Source organism: Oncorhynchus nerka, linkage group LG10, assembly GCF_034236695.1.
Source record: "Oncorhynchus nerka isolate Pitt River linkage group LG10, Oner_Uvic_2.0, whole genome shotgun sequence".
NCBI lineage: Eukaryota > Metazoa > Chordata > Actinopteri > Salmoniformes > Salmonidae > Oncorhynchus > Oncorhynchus nerka.
The window spans coordinates 29539267-29556780 of record NC_088405.1 but is presented as its reverse complement, the minus strand read 5'-3'; the positions used below and the strand labels follow the sequence as shown (position 1 = coordinate 29556780).

At 40.9% G+C, this 17514-nt stretch overlaps 1 protein-coding gene across 5 annotated transcripts in view; it reads right to left on the bottom strand.

Moving 5' to 3' along the window:
• smap1 (small ArfGAP 1) overlaps window positions 1–15914 on the bottom strand; it is a 94416-nt gene extending 78502 nt beyond the window's left edge. For 3 of the 5 annotated variants that reach the window (XM_065023196.1, XM_065023197.1, XM_065023200.1), the window contains exons 1-4: window positions 15624–15914; window positions 9566–9699; window positions 8910–8995; window positions 3286–3361 (exon numbers count right to left, since the gene is read on the bottom strand). In XM_065023196.1, the coding sequence (XP_064879268.1) occupies window positions 3286–3361; window positions 8910–8995; window positions 9566–9699; window positions 15624–15741 (414 nt within the window). In that variant the 5' untranslated portion in view covers window positions 15742–15914. The other 2 variants (XM_065023199.1, XM_065023201.1) reach the window with 2 other exon arrangements.
• Between the last annotated feature and the right edge of the window lie 1600 nt (window positions 15915–17514).

Below are 17514 nucleotides of genomic sequence, written 5' to 3'. Positions count from 1 at the left end.
TGACTACTAGTGTGGTTATTATATTTACTGTTAGATTAATACATGACTACTAGTGGTGGGTGGTATTATATTTACTGTTAGATTAATACATGACTACTAGTGGTGGGGTATTATATTTACTGTTAGATTAATACATGACTACTAGTGGTGGTATTATATTTACTGTTAGATTAATAAATGACTACTAGTGGTGGTATTATATTTACTGTTAGATTAATACATGACTACAGTGGTGGTATTATATTTACTGTTAGATTAATACATGACTACTAGTGGTGGTATTATATTTACTGTTAGATTAATACATGACTACTAGTGGTGGTATTATATTTACTGTTAGATTAATACATGACTACTAGTGGTGGGTATTATATTTACTGTTAGATTAATACATGACTACTAGTGGTGGGTGGTATTATATTTACTGTTAGATTAATACATGACTACTAGTGGTGGTGGTATTATATTTACTGTTAGATTAATACATGACTACTAGTGGTGGGTGGTATTATATTTACTGTTAGATTAATACATGACTACTAGTGGTGGTATTATATTTACTGTTAGATTAATACATGACTACTAGTGGTGGTTATTATATTTACTGTTAGATTAATACATGACTACTAGTGGTGGGTGGTATTATATTTACTGTTAGATTAATACATGACTACTAGTGGTGGGTGGTATTATATTTACTGTTAGATTAATACATGACTACTAGTGGGTGGTATTATATTTACTGTTAGATTAATACATGACTACTAGTGGGTGGTATTATATTTACTGTTAGATTAATACATGACTACTAGTGGTGGGTGGTATTATATTTACTGTTAGATTAATACATGACTACTAGTGGTGGGTATTATATTTACTGTTAGATTAATACATGACTACTAGTGGTGGTTATTATATTTACTGTTAGATTAATACATGACTACTAGTGGTGGGTGGTATTATATTTACTGTTAGATTAATACATGACTACTAGTGGTGGGTGGTATTATATTTACTGTTAGATTAATACATGACTACTAGTGGTGGGTATTATATTTACTGTTAGATTAATACATGACTACTAGTGGTGGTATTATATTTACTGTTAGATTAATACATGACTACTAGTGGTGGTTATTATATTTACTGTTAGATTAATACATGACTACTAGTGGTGGGTGGTATTATATTTACTGTTAGATTAATACATGACTACTAGTGGTGGGTAGTATTATATTTACTGTTAGATTAATACATGACTACTAGTGGTGGTATTATATTTACTGTTAGATTAATAAATGACGACTAGTGGTGGTATTATATTTACTGTTAGATTAATACATGACTACCAGTGGTGGTATTATATTGACTGTTAGATTAATACATGACTACTAGTGGTGGTATTATATTTACTGTTAGATTAATACATGACTACTAGTGGTGGTATTATATTTACTGTTAGATTAATACATGACTACTAGTGGTGGGTATTATATTTACTGTTAGATTAATACATGACTACTAGTGGTGGGTGGTATTATATTTACTGTTAGATTAATACATGACTACTAGTGGTGGGTGGTATTATATTTACTGTTAGATTAATACATGACTACTAGTGGTGGTATTATATTTACTGTTAGATTAATACATGACTACTAGTGGTGGTATTATATTTACTGTTAGATTAATACATGACTACTAGTGGTGGTATTATATTGACTGTTAGATTAATACATGACTACTAGTGGTGGTATTATATTTACTGTTAGATTAATACATGACTACTAGTGGTGGGTGGTATTATATTTACTGTTAGATTAATACATGACTACTAGTGGTGGGTGGTATTATATTTACTGTTAGATTAATACATGACTACTAGTGGTGGTATTATATTTACTGTTAGATTAATAAATGACGACTAGTGGTGGTATTATATTTACTGTTAGATTAATACATGACTACCAGTGGTGGTATTATATTTACTGTTAGATTAATACATGACTACTAGCGGTTGGTGGTATTATATTTACTGTTAGATTAATACATGACTACTAGTGGTGGTATTATATTTACTGTTAGATTAATACATGACTACTAGCGGTGGGTGGTATTATATTTACTGTTAGATTAATAAATGACGACTAGTGGTGGGTGGTATTATATTTACTGTTAGATTAATACATGACTACTAGTGGTGGTATTATATTTACTGTTAGATTAATACATGACTACTAGTGGTGGTATTATATTTACTGTTAGATTAATACATGACTACTAGTGGTGGGTGGTATTATATTTACTATTAGATTAATACATGACTACTAGTGGTGGTATTATATTTACTGTTAGATTAATACATGACTACTAGTGGTGGTATTATATTTACTGTTAGATTAATACATGACTACTAGTGGTGGGTGGTATTATATTTACTGTTAGATTAATACATGACTACTAGTGGTGGGTGGTATTATATTTACTGTTAGATTAATACATGACTACTAGTGGTGGGTATTATATTTACTGTTAGATTAATACATGACTACTAGTGGACAAAAGACAAATCACTGGATTAGGTTGCACATCAAATTATCTTGAACCATGCATTCCTACATGGATTAGATGAAACAACTTATTTTTGTATTATTTTTTAAATAGCCTACAATCTCAATAGTCTATTACACACAGTCTAAAGCACTGCAGATGACAAATGTTTTCCATTGCGTGATGCCGCTTCGTTTTCTACTGGTGCGACAAAATCATGGGCTGGAGCCACGGAAACCGTTGGAGCCCTGTCAAGAGGTCAGATTTATGTCTTCTTCTGCCAATTTGGCTGTTGGGGAGAAAATCATGCGATAGGAAGTCATGCAGAAAAAGATGTTGGTAGGACAAGGCTGTGTATGTTTGTGCAAAGACTATAGATTCATGGGGCAATACAAATGTGACGTGACTAATATGTTACTAGTTGACTAAAATGGCCCGTTTGTCATTTTGACAATAACTACACTAAATCAAAACAACAAAAATGTGACTTAATTCTATTTTAGACAAAATGACAAAGGTATGTTTTTAAAGGGTGCCAAAATGAACACTGCTGTATATTCAGCCAGCCACACAAACATGCCTCTCACAAAGAACTCCCATTCACATACAAACCCCACACAAATAATGTTATGTACACAGACACACACCAATTATTTGTGCCAATTGCTGTGTAACAGATCAGTGTGTGTGTGTGTGTGTGTGTGTGTGTGTGTGTGTGTGTGTGTACACACTTACTGAAGCTGTTTTGAGGCCATTCTGGTCGTAGTATTTCTTCCTTTCGTACTTATCCCGGATGAAGAACTCTACTGCTCTGAGGTCAGGGGTTAAGGAATGACACTGTAGTACACACACACACACACAATCCCAGTCACACACTGCTATGTCTTACTATACAGTGGCTTCAGAAAGTATTCACACCCCTTGACCTTTTCTACATTTTGTTGTGTTACAGACTGATTAAATTGAGATTGTGTGTCACTGGCCTCCACACATTACCCCATAATATCGAAGTGGAACTATGTCTAAAGACAGTCAATAAGTATTCCTGTGTTACAGCACGCCTAAATAAGTTCAGGAGTAAAAATGTGCTGAACAAGTCACACAATAAGTTGCATGGACTCACTCTGTGTGCAATAGTGTTTAACGTGAGTTTTGAATGACTACCTCATCTGTGTACCCCACCACATACAATTATCCGTAAGTTCCCTCAGTCAAGCAGTGAATTTCAAACACAGATTGAACCACAAAGTCCGGAGACGTTTCCAGTGCCTAGCAAAGAAGGACGTTATTGGTAGATGGGTAAAGAAAAAGACAAAGAATATCCCTTTGAGCATGGTGAAGTTATTAATGACACTTTGGATGGTGTATCAATACACCCAGTTACTATGAAAGTTACAGGCGTAGTCAGTTGCCGGAGAGGACGATAACCGCTCAGGGATTTCATCACGAGGGCAATTGTGATCAACAGTAGTTCGTCCACAATACTAACCAAAAAGAAAGGAAACCTGTACCGAATTTTTCTTTTTTTTCCAAAACATGCATCCTTTTTGCAATAAAGTGACAAAGAAATTTACTGTGTGTCCTGAATAAAGTGTTATGTTTGGTACAAATCCAACACATCACTCTTCATATTTTCAAGCATGGTGGTGGCTGCATCATGTTATGGGTATGCTTGTAATCAGCAAGGACTAGGAAGTTTTCCAGGATTAACAGAACTGGAATACAGCTAAGCACAGGCAAAATCCTAGACAAAAACCTGGTTCAGTCTGCTTTCCAACAGACACTGGGAGACAAATTCACTTTTCAGCAGGATAAGAACCTAAAACAAGGCCAAATATACACTGGAGTTGCTTACCAAGATGGCATTGAATGTTTCTGAATGGCCTAATTACAGAGGCAGGGGAGGAAAGAAAGGGAAAGACTGAAATTCAATGCAGAAAAACAAGTGAAGGAAGGGAGGTCGCTGTCGAAGCCCAAATACCCTCAAGAAAAAGTGGTGTGTGAATATATTCGGATGCTGCTCCTGTAGGCACATCTTTATTCATGCTGGAATTTACATGGAGACGAGTCACAGGTCAGAGCTGAAGGGGGAGGGGGAAAGAAAGACAGACAGAATGCAATGTCAGTAATATTTGCCAATATGTTTTGGCTTTCATACCATGCCATGAGGCCTTTCAGTCATATTGAAAGTTCCCTACTACTAATGATTTAGTTTATTATTATTATTCACATTGTTGTTGCTGTTAGTGGTAATACTATTTCCACAACTACGATTATTACTGATGTCTTATTGCTGTTAGTGGTAATACTATTTCCACAACTACAATTATTACTGATGTCTTATTGCTGTTAGTGGTAATACTATTTCCACAACTATGATTATTACTGATGTCTTATTGCTGTTAGTGGTAATACTATTTCCACAACTACGATTATTACTGATGCCTTATTGCTGTTAGTGGTAATACTATTTCCACAACTACGATGATTACTGATGTCTTGTTGCTGTTAGTGGTAATACTATTTCCACAACTACGATTATTACTGATGTCTTATTGCTGTTAGTGGTAATACTATTTCCACAACTACGATTATTACTGATATCTTATTGATGTTAGTGGTAATACTATTTCCACAACTATGATTATTACTGATGTCTTATTGCTGTTAGTGGTAATACTATTTCCACAACTACGATTATTACTGATGTCTTATTGCTGTTAGTGGTAATACTATTTCCACAACTACGATTATTACTGATGTCTTATTGCTGTTAGTGGTAATACTATTTCCACAACTACGATTATTACTGATGCCTTATTGCTGTTAGTGGTAATACTATTTCCACAACTACGATTATTACTGATGCCTTATTGCTGTTAGTGGTAATACTATTTCCACAACTACGATTATTACTGATGCCTTATTGCTGTTAGTGGTAATACTATTTCCACAACTACGATTATTACTGATGTCTTATTGCTGTTAGTAGTAATACTATTTCCACAACTATGATTATTACTGATGTCTTATTGCTGTTAGTGTCACGCCTTGGTCTTAGTATTTTGTGTTTTCTTTAATTATTTGTTCAGGCCAGGGTGTGACATGGGCCAGGGTGTGACATGGGTTTATTGTATTGTCGTATTGGGGTTTTTGTAGGCATTGGGGATTGTGGCTGAGTAGGGGTGTATGGCATAGGCTTGGCTGCCTGAGGCGGTTCTCAATCAGAGTCAGGTGATTCTCGTTGTCTCTGATTGGGAACCATATTTAGGTAGCCTGGGTTTCACTGTGTGTTTGTGGGTGATTGTTCCTGTCTTTGTGTTAGTTAGCACCAGACAGGCTGTATAGGTTTTTGCGTTTCGTTTGTTGTTTTGTAATTTAGTTATTTCATGTATCGTACATATTTTCATTAAAGATCATGAGTAACCACCACGCTGCATTTTGGTCCGACTCTCTTTCAACAGACGAACGCCGTTACAGTTAGTGGTAATACTATTTCCACAACTACGATTATTACTGATGCCTTATTGCTGTTAGTGGTAATACTATTTCCACAACTACGATTATTACTGATGTCTTATTGCTGTTAGTGGTAATACTATTTCCACAACTACGATTATTACTGATGCCTTATTGCTGTTAGTGGTAATACTATTTCCACAACTACGATTATTACTGATGCCTTATTGCTGTTAGTGGTAATACTATTTCCACAACTACGATTATTACTGATGCCTTATTGCTGTTAGTGGTAATACTATTTCCACAACTACGATTATTACTGATGCCTTATTGCTGTTAGTGGTAATACTATTTCCACAACTACGATTATTACTGATGTCTTATTGCTGTTAGTGGTAATACTATTTCCACAACTATTGCGATTTCCACAACTACGATTATTACTGATGCCTTATTGCTGTTAGTGGTAATACTATTTCCACAACTACGATTATTACTGATGCCTTATTGCTGTTAGTGGTAATACTATTTCCACAACTACGATTATTACTGATGTCTTATTGCTGTTAGTGGTAATACTATTTCCACAACTACGATTATTACTGATGTCTTATTGCCGTTTGTCCCACCATTGTTGTGTGTGTACTTTGACAACGTACAGTACCAGTCAAAAGTTGACAACTACTCATTCAATGGTTTTTCTTTATTTTTACTATTTTGTAGAATAGTGAAGACATCAAATCTATGAACACATATGGAAACAGTAAAAAAGAAAAAAAAGAAATAGTATTAAAACAAATCTAAATACATTTTAGACTTTAGATTATTCAAAGTAGCCACCCGTTGCCTTGATGACAGCGTTGCTCACTCTTGGCATTCTCTCAACCAGCTTCATGAGGAATGCTTTTCCAACAGTCTTGAAGGAGTTCCTACATATTCAGAGCACTTGTTGGCTGCTTTTCCTTCACTCTGCAGTCCAAATCATTCAAACCATCTCAAATGGGTTGAGGTCAGGTGATTGTGGAGGCCAGGTCATCTGATGCAGCACTCCATCACTCTCCTTCTTGGTCAAATAACCCTTACACAGCCTGGAGGTGTGTTGGGTATTTGTCCTGTTGAAAAACAAATGATAGTCCCACTATGCGCAAACCAGATGGGATGGCGTATTACTGCAGAATGCTGTGGTAGTCATGCTGGTTAAGTGTGCCTTGAACTCGAAATAAATGACTGACAGTGTCCCCAGCAAAGCAGCCCCACACCTCCTCCTACATGATTCACGGTGGGAACCACACATGCGGAGATCATCCGTTCACCTACTCTGCGTCTCACAAAGACACGGCGGTTGGAACCAAAAATCTCAAATTTAGACACCAAAGACCAAAGGACGCACTTCCACCGGTCTAATGTCCATTACTTGTGTTTCTTGGCCGAAGCAAGTCTCTTCTTATTGGTGTCCTTTAGTAGTGTTTTCTTTGCAGCAATTCCACCATGAAGGTCTGATTCACGCAGTCTCCTCTGTACAGTTGATGTTGAGATGTGTCTGTTACTTGAACTCTGTGAAGCATTTATTTGGGCTTCAATTTCTGAGGCTGGTAACTCGAATGAACTTATCCTCTGCAGCAGAGGTAACTCTGGGTCTTCAATTCCTGTTGCGGTCCTCATGAGAGCCAGTTTCATCATAGCGCTTGATGGTTTTTGCGACTGCACTTGAAGAAACTTTTAAAAAGGTCTTGAAATTTTCCAGATTACTTTAAGACATGAAGGTCAGTCAATGATAGACTGTCATTTCTCTTTGCTTATTTGAACTGTTCATGCCATAATGTGGACTTGGTCTTTTACCAAATAGGGCTATCTTCTGTATACCATCCCTACCTTGTCACAACACAACTGATTGGCTCAGACGCATTAAGGAAAGAAAGAATTTCGACAAATGAACTTAAGGCACACCTGTTAATTGAAAGGCATTCCAGGTGACTACCTCATGAAGCTGGTTGAGAGACTGCCAAGAGTGTGCAAAGCTGTCATCAAGGCAAAGGGTGGCTTCTTTGAAGAATCTCAAATATATTTTGATTGGTTTACTATATGATTACATGTGTTATTTCATATTTTCGATGTCACTATTATTCTACAATGTAGAAATTAAAGAAAAACCATAGAATGAGTAGGTTTTTGACTAGTACTGTAAGTCATTTAACTTGCCATGTCAATAAAGTCGACTGAATTGAATTTTAAAAGAGAGACAGAGAGACGAGCAAACCTGACAACGGAGAAGAAACAGAAAAGGAGATGGGCAAGATGGGAAGAAAAGAGACAGACAAAGGAACCATGAAAAAGGAAAGGCACTTTAACAAAAAAGGTGAGGGGGAGAAGGACAACATGAAAGCAAAGAAGCACACCGGCTTTGAACTACTGTCAGTACTAGCAGGAGCCATCAAAAAGGCAAAACTGATGCCCATCCCCCGAAAAGGCTAGATACCAGATGATTTATTAAGACTTGAACCAGGCAGACCGTGTGAATTCAGTCCGGGTTTGAACAGGAACAGCTGTTATTAAGAACACACAGCTGTCCTGTCAGAACAGCAGGCAGCCTAGCTCCCATGCTGCCTTGCTCTCTCCAATACAACCCAGGCACGCAACGGTGCCGTGTACAAATGTGTGTCTCATCACAACTGGGTCCAAAGTGACATGGGAAGAGGAACTGTGTTGTGATGGGTGCTGGTCAAATGCAGATGCACACACACACACACACACACACACACAAGGAGAAGAGAGGATACTGGTCGGTCTGTGGACGTCTGAAGGTGTCTGGGAGGTGGGCTTCATACAGCTGTTTGGCCTTGTTGTTCCCCATGTCTACCATACTCTACACACACACACACAAGGAGAAGAGAGGATACTGGTCGGTCTGTGGACGTCTGAAGGTGTCTGGGAGGTGGGCTTCGTACAGCTGTTTGGCCTTGTTGTTCCCCATGTCTACCATACTCTACACACACAGGGGAGAGAGATAGCAGCCTTCAATATATCATTAGACATCTCTAGCTTCATAATGCATCACATATTCAAGCAGAGGGCAAGGTCTTCAAAACAAATGGAATTTAAAGGAAGTGAGAAAGTGTCACCACAACTGCTTTGAAATGTTATATTTACATTCTAGTCAGTTTGTATTTGGTAATGACACACATACACAAACAGGCAGGCAGGCAGCCCCCCCCACTGAAGGTAAATGCCACAGGAAGATGAGAAAGATGGATTTGATAGGAGGAATGAATGATCTAAAGTTGGAATAATTACCCATTGGGAATTAATTAGCCATTAAAACAGCAATTAACATTCAGAGAGAGACGCAAGCTCCATCTACCCTGACAGACAACCCCTCAACAAACCACAGACAGGCCTACACTTTGGGTTTAATTTAACCCCCCCCTCCCCCAATCACACCATTTTTTCTTCATCTGTCTAATTCTCTCACACACACACACTCAGCCGCAACCAAAACACAACACCCCAAAAACAACCCACAGACCTCATTGCCCGTCACACACCCCCATGGTACCTGGATTTGTTCTTGGGTCCATTGGTCCAGGTTGACAGATTTGACTCTGGAGATGTGGACGCCCAGGTTCCTGTGGATGCCAGCACAGCGGATACACATGAAGACCCCCAGGTTCCACGACGCCCATCTCGGTCCTACACAGAGGCAGACACACACACCGTTATTATTCTGCTACTGTACCAACTCCAGGAGTGTACTAGTTGTTACAGCCCAGCACTAAAACACTGATTCATTCAATTAGGCTAAGCGTGGTCCAGACTAAAGAGCATTGATTAGCTGATTAGTCAGAACCCCCTGCCAAAGATCAGCCACTGACTGACTATAGACCTGCTCTGCCAACCTAAAACACCCCCCACACACACACACCCCCTGGAGCCTCGGTGAGTGACAGTGTAGCTTTCAAACTAGTGGAGACAAGCAGCCAAGCTTGAAATTAAGGCCACTGCCGTCAAACTGAGGACAGGGCTTGGTGTGTGTGTGTGTGTGTGTGTGTGTGTGTGTGTGTGTGTGTGTGTGTGTGTGTGTAGAACAGGGAAGCTGGTGGCTGTAGAAGACAGTTCTCCAGAAGACACTGACAGGTCATCTCAGCAACTTCCTACTCCTGGACTTGTCTGTGTCACCATTGTTCAAAGCTGTTGAAAATTGAATCCACCCAATCAATGACAAAAGTGCTTGAGGAACAAGTTGCACTCAACCACTGATTTTTTAAAATTGTACCTTTATTTAACTAGGCAAGTCAGTTAACCTCTTACTCCTACCCTCTACTTTTTTGAACATTTTGTTAAAAATCGCGCAACATTTCAGCGCCCTGCTACTCATGCCAGGAATATAGTACGTTCATATGGTTAGAATGTGTGTATAGGAAACCCTCGGACGTTTTTAAAACTGGTTAAATCACGACTGTGGCTATTACATAACGTGCGTTACATCGGAAAGCGCAGGAAAACCTGATCACAGAAAATGGAAATAAATATCCTTGCGCCACTTCCAGCAATTGTTAACAGTGAGCCGAATTAGATAAGACCGAGCATTCAACTCCCACAGCATCCCCATGTAGTCGAGTATCTTGTGAATTTAATCCTCTTTGATTCTTGGTTGAACCGAAAGAGGGGCACGACGTACCTCCGGTCTCCGCCCAGATCATTCCGGAAGAGCTCTCTCCTGAAATGTTTTCCAAAACGACAGCTAATGATATGTACATCGCCTACGGATGAATTTTATCGCTTATTAACGTTTACTAATACCTAAAGTAGCATTACAAACGTATTTCGAAGTGTTTTGTGAAAGTTTATCGTCTACTTTCTGAATTTTAAAAAATGACGTTACGTTGTGAAATCGCTGTTTTTTTCGTTTATCACACAGTCTACATATAACGATATCTTGGCTTTATATGGCCCGATTTAATCGAAATAAAGACCCAATAGTGTTTATGGGACATCTAGGAGTGCCAACAAAGAAGATGGTGAAAGGTAATGACTGTTTTCTATTTTATTGTGCGGTTTGTGTAACGCCGAAATGCTAATTATTTTGTTTACGTCCCCTGCTGTGCTTTTCTGTTGTAGTGTATTGGTGCATGCTATCAGATAATAGCTTCTCATGCTGTCGCCGAAAAGCATTTTAAAAATCTGACTTGTTGCCTGGATTCACAACGAGTGTAGCTTTAATTTGATACCCTGCATGTGTATTTTAATGAACTTTTGAGTTTTAACTAATACTATTAGCATTTAGCGTAGCACATTTGCATTTCCAGAGCTCTAGTTGGGACGCAAGCGTCCCAGGTAGAGGTAAGAGGTTAAGAACAAATTCCTATTTTCAATGGCGGCCTAGGAACAGTGGGTTAACTGCCTGTTCAGGGGCAGAACGACAGATTTGTACCTTGTCAGCTCGGGGATTTGAACTTGCAACCTTCCGGTTACTAGTCCAACGCTCTAACCACTAGGCTACCCTGCCGCCCCAACAGGGTTAGGCTAGATATTTGTCACCCCCCTGACCTGATCTAAGATCAGATAGGCCTGCTAATACTAACCTTTAGGCCCTATCTGATCTTAGATTTGTGGGTAGGGGGACAACTTCTACCTCTAGCACTGGAGAACAGCGCTCTGCTGCTCCCTGGTGGTGGCTGGATGCAGTGCAGTCCAGGTTGGATTGCAAGGCTGTGGCACTAGTCCCCAGAGAAGGCCAGCCGTGTTCAGAGAAGGACTGCAACTACTCACACAGCATACACATATTCTACAAGCATGAATGGAACATGGGTAAACACTAGGGGTGAGCATCCTCCATTTCAAGGGTTATTCCATACGCATCTAGATAGATGGTCTCTGATATGATACAGGAACGATACGTTTTAGTTCGAAAGGGGAATGAAAAAAATGCATTTCGGTTCGACATGATGCGGTTCGATGGATCAACATTTGTTGCATAAAGACATTCACTTAATCCATTGCTGACAGGCCTCAGAGCTGGATCTGTCGGAGCCGACTGAGCTGTGTGTGTCAATGAGGTCTATGTTGAACGCAGGCACCTGGTCCTGTATCCACAAAGCATCTCAGAGTACCAGAGCTGATCTAGGATCTGTCTATATTAGTCTTATTCATTATGATCTAAAAGGCAAGACTCATCCTAGATCATCACTGCTACTCAGATGCTTTGTAGATACTGGCTCTGAGCCATAGGGCCGACTGGGCATCTACCACCTCGTTATCAGATAACATTCAAATTACTAGGTTACTTCTGTCCTCTGAAGAAAATGAAGAAGTAACACAAAGTATTGGGTTGAGAGATCATAAAATGAGGCTTTACTCTCCCATCGATTCCCTGACATTCACCCACTGAGTTATTGGGATTCTGGCACCACCTATTGGTGATAAGAGGAACAGTCGACAGGCCTCATGAGGACTTTTATTTATTTATTTTATTTTTATTTAACCAGGCAAGTCAGTTAAGAACAAATTCTTATTTTCAATGACGGACTAGGAACAGTGGGGCAGAACGACAGATTTGTACCTTGTCAGCTCGGGGGGTTTGAACTCGCAACCTTCCGGTTACTAGTCCAACGCTCTAGCCACTAGGCTACGCTGCCGCCCCACAGCGAAGATGGGAGAAGTTTATATATTTATGGAGCACTTTCTCACAAATATTGAGAGATGTTGCTAATCCCTTTTGCAGAAACACTGGATTTCCTGAATAGTGGCTCACAAAAAGGTGCTTCACAAAAACATGCAGGATATCAAATCAAATGTATTTATATAGCGCTTCTTACGTCAGCTGATATCTCAAAGGGTTGTACAGAAACCCAGCCTAAAACCCCAAACAGCAAGCAATGCAGGTGTAGAAGCAGACTAGGCGTCATCGTGTGAGGCTAACATACAATATATGGGCTTTGGCTCCCACAGGCATGCAGAGAGGCAGAGAGGGGTATCCGGGGGGGGCAGAACAACCCTCTGTGCCCATCTGGCCTTCTTGCCAAGCTTGCCGTGCCAACACAGAGAACATCATGCCAGCGCAGAGAGTGCCTCTGCCATGCCAGATGATAGCCTACCAATAAACACATGCTACGGTCCCAGCACAAGTAGGCAAGTCTAATGATCGAAAAGGAAAGCACTCTGTTCTAGCCGTGGTTTATGTGCCTTGAGACACAGCAACGGTAGAGGTATACACTAACATTTGTTCACACACACCCTGAGAATTTAGGGCAGTGTGCACACAGTGTTTACAGGCACAGGCGGGCAGGGTGGAATTACAGCTGAGCAGCTCAGGTGAGTCACTCGTCACACGGCAGTAGTCAAAGCTACGGGCCAACACCCCACCTATTCACCATTATTGCAGGTCTGTCACACATAGTCCTGGCTGTCTAGGAACACACACAACCTAGCCCCCCTCTCCCCGTTTCACTGCAGAGGTGGAAATGAAACAAGAGGTATTCTTCCTGTGTGGTCTGGGTTTAGTAGGCTAGGCACAACAAAGCCAACTGATAGTGTGTGATCAGATGGAGCTTGATGATGTAACCTATGAGCCACACCCACCCGGCCTGGGCCAGCCTATCAGAGGGCTGCTCTACCAGTCATGGGTTAACATGCCTCTGGGGTGTGTGTTGAGAGATGCCATCTCACTCTTGCTAATACTAACTTCAGCACTAGCACAAAGGGCAGATACGTGGTATTGAGAGACATATTGACAGAAAGAGAGACAGCGCAACACGCCTGTGCCAGCTTGCGTATTTGACTAAATAGTGAGTGAAGCGAGAGTGCCTCAGGCCCTTGTTACTCAGTGACGTCTGAAGTCAAATGACTATCAACCCTTACTGCAGCATGACAACACGGAGGAAGAAAGCAGCTGGAAATATCTTCCTCTGATTGCAGAGAAGAGTTGACCCCTAAGCCTGATGAAGGTCTTACCACTAATTCCCAAGTGTATAGTCCAGACTCCAAACAACCCCAGCTCTGATCTCAAAGGCATGGATATTGGTAAAGCAACATGGTGGAGACTGTCCTGAAACCTGAGTTGTAGGTGGGAAGCCATTAAAACAGAAACACACTTCTTTGCCCCATCTTGTAGGCCATGGAAGGAGAAGCAGTGAAGGGTGCTGGGTAATTTTCCTTTCCCATTGTGTGGACACTGGAGAGATAGAAACCAGAGCTTAGGCAATGAGAAGGTAGAGAGAGAGACAGAGGCAGTATGGGGAGAGGAGATAAGCAACACCCGAGTATGGAACGAGCCCTCTCTCCCTCTCCCGCTTTCCTTCCATTTTCTCTAACACAGTGCTAACAAATATGAGCTGACAGCAACCTCTCACAATCATAACCCATAGGCTATGCACACGCACAATTTACAGGAACAAATGCCTCATGACACACACGCACACACACACTCAAAGTGGGCGGACGTAGAGATGGATGCAGCGTGACCATTCACATATAAAGCACCCAAGGATGCAGCTTGAGTGGAGCTTTCACTTAATAAACAAACACTGACACTTCCTTTTACCTGACTGAGCTATAATGCAGTGTTACATAAAGCAGGATTACATAGGCTAAGAATAGAAAACAAATAGAACCATTCCACAGATTAGAACCTGTCCAGGATATTTAGCAATGGGTGGGTGTATAGTGCACAAATTGGACAACACACTCCTGGGATAATACCCATGTAGGCTATACAATATATTGTATTCAGATGGAGGTGAATCTGGAATTTGAAAGAGCAATGTGTAGTGTGTGCCAGGTCAACGTTTGTGTCTGACAAAGGACAGTGCAAAGTTGTTGTCACCTGTCCTCTTCCTGGATGTATCCCTCATTTTACAGCATCATCCATAAACTCTGCTGTTCATTGGCCCTATCTGTCAATCAAACAACCAGCATCCCCCAACCACGTGAGAACCAGTCTGGACTCTCTCGGAGCTATGGCAACTACAGTCACATCTCAAAAGCCTAACTGAGACCAACCAGAGAAACTCTAGAGGGCAAAGCAGATAAGGACCCAGTGGTATGAAATATGGACACGTCATGCTGTTGACTGATCAATGCTCGCATGGTCATGGTCAACACACTTGTAGCTGATAGTGAAATGGAAATAGGGACTGTCCATAAACGAAAGGTAAATGTTAGCAAAACACGTCATCATGACGCAAGAGGCATTCATTAATCACAGATGGGTGGTTCGCTGAACTGAATCAAAACCTGCTTGACTGCTACATCAGGATTGTATGATCCGCCCTTATTGACTTGTGTGCTGGCAATACTGGAGGCTGATTACCCTCCGTTATCGTAGACTGGTCTCCGACATTGTTTTTCCGCTCATAAATAAATTGGAGAGAAGGACATCGGAGCCAATACCTGCTTTTTGTGTTGCTTCCATCGTGCTAGGCTAGCAAGCTATCAACCCTGTCAAATGGAATGACCGGTGTACCTTGGCTAGCTAGCCAATGTCTGTTAGCTTGCTCATTCACACTCAGGCAGAAGTCAAATTCCATGTGTGGCTGGGTGGGATGGCGTATATGAAACCACAACCACTTGGTGGGTTAACCTAGCTTCACTGTCTGTATTTCAGCAGCTGAGATTACCTTTAGCCTCGCAGTCAGCGCAGTGCTTGTTGTCGTCCTCTCGGAGCATTTTGGACAGAATGGCCTGATGCTGCTCATTCAGTTTCTGGGCTTTCTCTCTCTCCGACCGCGTCGACATCTCTCAACAAGTTATGGTGCACTGTTCCTAAATAAAAACACCTACTGTACCCTTACCATCTGTGTCTAATTTACATGCATTAAAGGAAGACCATCCCTGGGTATGTGCAGCTTACTACAACCGTACTGCTCACAGCCAAGCTCAATATGGGGGCTTGTGTTCCGCTAGCAATACCACTGAGTCGTCACTAGTTACCCCAGCCATAAATGTATAAACCACGCCCATTTCTACCATTTATATTCTTAAACACTGATTTGAAACAAACATAACATTAACCCTAGCCTTCAACACATTGCTAACATTGTACCGAACCTTAAATGAAGACCGAAAGGCAAATGGTTTGTATTCATGAATGTTTACGATACAGACAATTTGACTTTGTGGCTGTGTTAACTGATGGCAACCGTACAGACATGGGAACATCCGGCTTTTGAATCAACTCCGTTGACTTTTATTTGCAATAAAGTGTAACTGCAGACATTGGCTGTGTTCGAGAGCATTAAAACCGTGATATATCATGGGTACATTGTGATTGACTGACTCATCTACAAATAATATTGAATAGTTATTTATGATGCAAGGTGATTTGTAGCTCAGTCAGTCTCACCTTTCGAACGCGCCCATCATCTCTCAGGCTCCTCACTATACTGCCACCTACTGGTGGGATAAGTTTAGACCTCATCTCTCAGGCCCCTATCTACACTGCAAGCTACTGGTGGGTAAGTTTTAGACCATCTCTCAGGCCTATTTCTCAGGCCTCTCCAACGCCAAGACGAGGGGTCTTGATATTATATGACTATACTGCCACCTATTGGAGGAATTAGTTTTCGGTTTTGAATAAAATGGTCTGAATGAAACTTATTATAGGGTAAATCCATTTGAATTAGATCCCTTTTTGAAGAAACCCTTTTGATTTAAACAAAACGTTCCATACATGTCTGCCCATGAAAGAAGTGGTCAGAAAGTGACTTTTTGAACCTGAATGACAAAACATTCAGGAGATAAAGGGGCTCAGTTGACCCATTTTGAATACTCCACCATACCCATAAGTCATCCATTTCTTCATCACCTGAAAAGATAAACGGTTGAGTTTGATATCATTTAAAAGCTTACAAACAGTGTTGTCTCGTGATTGATAGGGTTAATTGTGCAATGTTTTATCTTAAAATTGATGTGTAATCTGTTGACGTTGGAGCTGTGGGAAAACAGTGCTCTGCAATAAAACAGTGGCGGGGGCGAAGGACACTGTGTACCGATGTCCTAGCCGAGCTAGCTAGCTCCTTCCCTCGTTGTAACATTAACAGACCTGATGGAAAACAGTGCTCAGCAGGCGGGGGCGAAGGACACTGTGTACCGATGTCCTAGCCGAGCTAGCTAACTCCTTCCCTCGTTGTAACATTAACAGACCTGACGGAAAACAGTGCTCAGCAGGTGGGGGCGAAGGACACTGTGTACCGATGTCCTAGCCGAGCTAGCTATCTCCTTCCCTCGTTGTAACATTAACAGACCTGACGGAAAACAGTGCTCGGCAGGCGGGGGCGAAGGACACTGTGTACCGATGTCCTAGCCAAGCTAGCTAGCTCCTTCCCTCGTTGTAACATTAACAGACCTGACGGAAAACAGTGCTCAGCAGGCGGGGGCGAAGGACACTGTTCACCGGTCATGGGTTCATTGTGTATTAGTTTAGATCTTGTGTGTTGTCAGTCGTTTGGACACAATCCTCTCTGAGGTAAACAGAAAAAAAGTATCCGCTTCATGTGTCTAGCCCAGAAG